General features: G+C 40.7%; 1 protein-coding gene across 1 annotated transcript in view; it reads right to left on the minus strand.

The window, feature by feature from the left end:
* The window catches only part of LOC104469144 (potassium voltage-gated channel subfamily H member 1), a gene marked incomplete at both ends in the record, with an annotated part of 60,031 nt that extends 55,598 nt beyond the window's left edge, over positions 1 to 4,433 (minus strand). Inside the window, one exon of the mRNA XM_010083534.1 lies at positions 4,315 to 4,433. Coding sequence (XP_010081836.1) covers positions 4,315 to 4,433 — 119 coding nt within the window. The remainder of the gene's footprint in view (positions 1 to 4,314) is intronic.
* Positions 4,434 to 5,944: the final 1,511 nt, after the last annotated feature.

Here is a 5,944-nt window from a genome sequence, read left to right on the forward strand (position 1 = left end):
TAGAAAGTAAACGTACTCTAAGCTATCTAAATGGTAAGGGACCTTATTAATAAGTCTTCTGAACTTCCATTACTACCTTGGAGTCTCTGGTTAAGCTCTAACAATGGTTGTTTAAAGTGACCAGGGGCCTTGGCTTTAGCTGCTCTCCAGTGGAAGGATGTGCACCAGCAGTGCGGGTGTGAATCTCGAAAAGGAGGGGCAGGGACAGGGCAGGAGATGGGCATCAAGTAATGACATAGGGATATCAATCACTCCCAAGGTGGGGAAAGCTGCCTGCAGCAAGCCTGGGCTGTCTTCAGTCTTTTGTCTGGGTGGAGTGTGGGTGACAACTTCGAACCCTGGCTCCCTCTCACCATGTCACTGATGTGCACCTTCTAAAACCACTCCATCTTGCTGGCATTGCCAGAGGGAGGAACTGTCATTTCACAACTTGAGATGGAAGAAGGGCACTGTCCTAGCTACCACTACCTCTCTCAGGAAAGGTAACTCGCTTTACAGATTGGTAAAGGTCTTGCAGCCTCTGGGACTACCAGCAAAGAGCTTTCAAAGGCACAAAATTCTTCTTTTCGTTGAAGGAAGAGAAAAATGCTTATAACAAAGCTGAATTATCTCAGAGAACAAGTATGTGCTTTTAGCATTAAGTACGACAAGAGAGCTCAGCGCTGTACAGAAATAATGGAAGGAGGTCCACAGAGCTTAGTGCTAAAGATCTAGGCTTTTTCAGGTTGCTACACTGGAAGTTAGGAGGCCTCTTTTTCTCCACTTTTCACACCAAGGGCCACACACGGTCTATTTCTTCACCATCCTTCCAGACACACACACACCACCTCCAGGTCATCTGGAGATTAAGAGCCATAAATCCCACTGTCTCTGCACCATAATGCAAAGAGAAGTACCTTCTGCCCTATTCCAGGGTGCTCCTGGTGCACTCCAGCCTCTAGGGAGAGTAGTGCCAACCTGAAACACAATAATTGCTGAAGAAGTCAGGTATGGTTACCCACCCACATGAGCTAACTAGATTCAAACTCTATGTAAAGGTACTTCTCCTGGAGAGGAAAAAAGCCTCAAGAGACGAATATAGAAGTAATCATGAAGAAAATGTACATAACCATATAAACTGATATGTTGAGCTTCCATCTATGTGTGCTGAACAAGTATTTCATCACTATCATTTTCTAAATAACTGAAACAGTCCTGGTTTTGGAAGATTCTTCTCTATAATTCAATTATACCATAGTAAAAAAAATGTTTGTTTCAGAAAGTTATTAATGAAAGTATTATTCCCATTACTTCTGATTCATCAGCCACTACTGTTGTATTATCTGCATTTATTATTTGTGGTAATCATGCATGATGTCTTAATAGCTTTCTAAAGCCAGAGAATATTATTTCAAGAGCAGAAATGACAAATTTCATCATGGATTTCACAAGGTTACATTCATTTTTTTAACATAACAAAATAAAAATTATCCCAGATTTGTTAAAAAATGCTGAATATATCACCAGTCAGGACTCATCATAGTGCATCAACAAGTGGTTACAATGATGTATTTATTTTTAAGACTGCATGACTGGGGGAAAAAACCCTATACAAACAATCATTTATTTTCAGATTAATCTCTCCCATTTGTGTTTTCAACTGCACATATTTGCTTTCTCTCTCTCTCCTTTGCTTTTGTTTTCACAGGTACCCACACAAATTGCTTCCAAGCCAAGGTCTAGGTGCTAAGCCTCAACTTGAAGTAGACTTTAATGGCAGTTGTAAGTCCCTGGTAAACAAGGTTTACAAAAAAAAGGCAGAAGTTCCATTATAAAGCAGTGCTGCTAAGCACCACTATAATTTTTCTGCTTTTATTTCTCATAACTATTGCATTTTTTTAAATTATGACACAATCTTGTTTACCCAGAACTGCCTGGTAAATATAAAGAATACACCAGCTAACACCGTAGGTGCAGAGGACACGTATACTATGCAGTGACCAGAAAGAATGGCTCTTACAATAATCTCCGTGGTGATAAAGCCACAGAAATGTATCAATTCCTTTACACTCCTTTTGCAAAATGTACTCTCAGAATTACCTAACACCCTTGCATTAACTGCATAATTAATTTAAGCAGTTATCATATGACTGCTATAAGAGGAGTCAGGCTAAAAAAATCTACACGTATGAAAGTCAGAGATGGAGGCTTAACAGACACTGCTTAAATTATCCATGGTCTGTGGATAAAACAAAGCAGTTTGTCACTAGCACCTTTCTTAAACTAATGTTTCATAAACGATAAAAGAAATAAGCTTTTGTGGCAGGCTCCTGTTTTGGTTTGTACGACCTTGCCCCACTCAGTTTCTAGGACACGACTGGCTCCTCAGATATTCAAAAACATAAGTGATAAAGAACTAAGAGCAACACAAATAATATTGCAATAAAGCAAAAGCTTTCTCAAGCAAACAAGATTGATGTGAAATGCCATAGTGAGTAGGAAAAGAAAAAGGATGAACTTTAATTTGAACTGAAGATTTCAAATAGGCTACTGCAGAGATGAAGAAAAATAAATTTTAAAATACAACAGGGAACAGTTAGAGATCCCACGTTTAATATTATCAAGAGATTTTCCCAGAATAAGAAGCCTGGCATGCCATATGTCTTCAAAGGAAGAAAAGTGGGCTTGTCTGTAAGATCATCTGCACTCTGCTTTTCTCCAGTGGAGTTCTATTGACTTAAGTGAAATTACGTCAGATATACAACAAGGTACCTAACATCACAGTTGGGGCTAACGTTCTTTTTAAAATAATGACTGCAATATTCAGTAGGCAATTAAAGAAACTCATTTCAGACATGTAAATTACACATTTACCCTTTATTATTTGTAATGAATCAACTGGCTGTGCCAGTTAGAATACTTAGAAAGACTTCTTGAGCACACCGGCTTGCAAGAAGTTTCAGTGATGTGTAGTCACTTAGGTCCAGACTGAGGTTCACAGAATAACCTCAGACCCCTTGCCTTACATTCTACTGCCTACATTTTAGCAAGAACTAAAATTCATGAGTAGACATCTAAAGAGAATGAAGGATTATTTGGTGCTATGCCTTGAGTAGGATCATGAGGGAGACTATCCCAAAATCCAGGACACTAAAGCAACCTCAGAGTGGACACGTGACAATCACATGGCATACAGTACAGTGTCCATGTGAATGTCTGCCCCTCCCTTGTGCTAGTATGATCTATGGTATTTCTGTATTTCCAACAGAAATCAGTTTTCCATTCTTGAATGCATTTCTATTAAATACTGAATAGGTAAGCTCCTGTCCATGGGAATTTTATTGTCACATGTGACAATGGTACAGGCCTGGGCAGGAACTATTTATTTTGCATAGAAACTAAGACGTATAGAGGGCAAAATTAACAAAGCACTGACTATATGGATAGCCTATGGAGCCCATCAGTGGTTCACACCTCCAGCTACACAGGAAGATCAAGAATTATTGACAAAAGTCACAGCTGCTGCCATAGCATCCCCAGCAATAGGTGATACATGAGTGCCATGTTATATTGGCCATGCTGTCATTAACACCATATCAAGATTTTCCCTAAGCTGTTTTTACACCAGGGACATCCTGCTACAGGCCCAGGAGGCAGCTACAGGAAACCTGGGACAGTCTCTCCCCCTCGTGGTGAAAGCCCTAAAACCCTAAAAGTACTTCAAGGAGCTTTCTCTTCCTGAAGCTTTACTCAAAACTTTGAGAGTCTACTTAAATCACACGGTTTCATTTTCCTAATCTGTCCGCAGCACTGCTTGTGGTATCTTATAGCTGTTCTGTCCATAAAACCAGTAATGCAAACATATGTTTTAACCAGTCTGTAAAGCAGGATTGGGATCCCACTGAAAAAGAATGAGACACAAATGAATGCAGAGCACAACTGTGGCAAGGATTCTCCAGAATTTCCTTCTGTACTAACCTGACTTTTTCTCACCTCAATTTTACACAAGTGAATAGTCCAAGATCCTACTAACACCAAGATCCTCAGAAGAATGGAAATTCATCAAGAAAGTATTACTTCAATAATAATGCCACTATAGGACTTTGCAGAGATATGGAACACAACACTGCAATTAGGTTACACGAAGTCTTTTGGACACCTATTTCCATTCCACTGTCACAAGACATTTCACAGCACATGTCCCATACTCTGAGCTCCCATGCCTGCCACCAGGCCTGACTCCCAGGGCAAGGGAGACAGACAGTGCTTGGCTCATGCAGAGACAACATAGCCACAAAGGCTAAAAACATTACATTCAGGGAATGAAAACATTACCTCAGCAAGTCGTGAATGCTTGTGAACATTCTCTCCTTTCTGCACGCTCGGAGCAAGCTGCTGCAGCACACCTCGGCTGCTTGTGAGGGCACGGGTCAAGCGAGCAAACTTTCCCCAACCTTGAGAAAACATGCAAGATTATACACATTACCAAAAAAATCCGCAAGTGTACTACATAAAGCCTCTCATAACTGGGGAAAATAAAAAAAAAAAAAACAATCAAAGAAACAAACAAAACGTTAAAACACAGCAATCTGCTTTAATATTAGCCACAACGGAGTACAATTTAACCAAGTACCAGATAAAAGCAAGTCACAAAATACGTGCCAGGGTGGTGAAGTAATAAAACCCATGACTGCAGTGACTTTATACTCAATGGCTCTACAAGAGTGCTGTTACATGAACTGCATCTGTTGTAAGGATAAATGTCCACTTCACCATAATCTTCTACTAAATCCAATGGCCAGATTTGGATCTCACAGCACTGCAGAAGACACTCCAGACTAATCAAGATGTAAGACTAGAATCACATACAATGAAAACTACAGTTGCCTGTAACAGGAATGATACCTGATGTATCAAAGCATAGATCTGGCATAAACAGAGAAATATACATAAGATAATAAAGAGCAGAGCAGACAAAGCAAAACAAAACCATTAATTTTATCCTCTCTAAACAAAAAGGGGAAATACAGAAATAGATTTTCTCAAACTCTAATAAAACATTTAGCAGCTTCTGGCAGATGAGTTATATGCTGAATTTTAATTCACAATAATTTTTTACATTTATTTCAAATACCCCTCAAAATAGAAGACCTTGACTGACAGTCACAAGAGCTAGTTACAATCATAACCCTTATGAGCAGTACTTTGCCATAACAGAAAGTCACGCAGAGTATGCATCTGGATATTTTTGGTACTCTGAAAGGAAAGTATCAGTGTATTTAGCCCCAATCTTAAAAAATGCTAGCACCACCTAGGAACTGTTGAGCAGTCTAACCTCCTACACCAAATAAGGATGCTTGGCACTTTGCACATTCAGTTCTTAATGAGAACCTGGTTCTGGAAGAAGTTCCCTCCACAAGATGGCTTTATCACCAAAGGAAATAATACCATTAGCAGTGACTGTTTTTAAAGACCAGTCGAAAGTTTAGCCTGCAAGTGATCCATGACAAGTACAGGAATATGAGTGGTCAAAATACTACTGGATGGCCGAGCCCAGAGAGTCATGGTGAATGGAGTTAAGTCCAGGTGGCGGCCAGCCACCAGTGGTGTTCCCCAGGGATCGGTTTCGGGGCCTGTCCTGTTTAACATCTTTATTAATGACCTGGATGAGGGGATTGAGTACTCCTTCAGTAAGTTTGCAGATGATACCAAATTGAGCGGGTGTGTTGACCTCCTTGAGGGTAGGAAGGCTTTGCAGAGGGATCTGGACAGGCTGGACCGATGGGCTGAGGCCAATTGTATGAGGTTCAATAAAGCCAAGTGTCAGGTCCTGCACTTTGGTCACAACAACCCCCTGCAACGGGGGCAGGGGGGTCAGGCTCAGGGCAGAGTGGCTGGAAAGCTGCCCAGCAGAGAGGGACATGGGGGTGGTGGTTGACAGCCGGTTGAACATGAGCCAGCAGTG

The sequence above is a fragment of the Pterocles gutturalis genome, unplaced genomic scaffold (genome assembly GCF_000699245.1).
Source record: "Pterocles gutturalis isolate BGI_N339 unplaced genomic scaffold, ASM69924v1 scaffold48240, whole genome shotgun sequence".
Lineage (NCBI taxonomy): Eukaryota > Metazoa > Chordata > Aves > Pterocliformes > Pteroclidae > Pterocles > Pterocles gutturalis.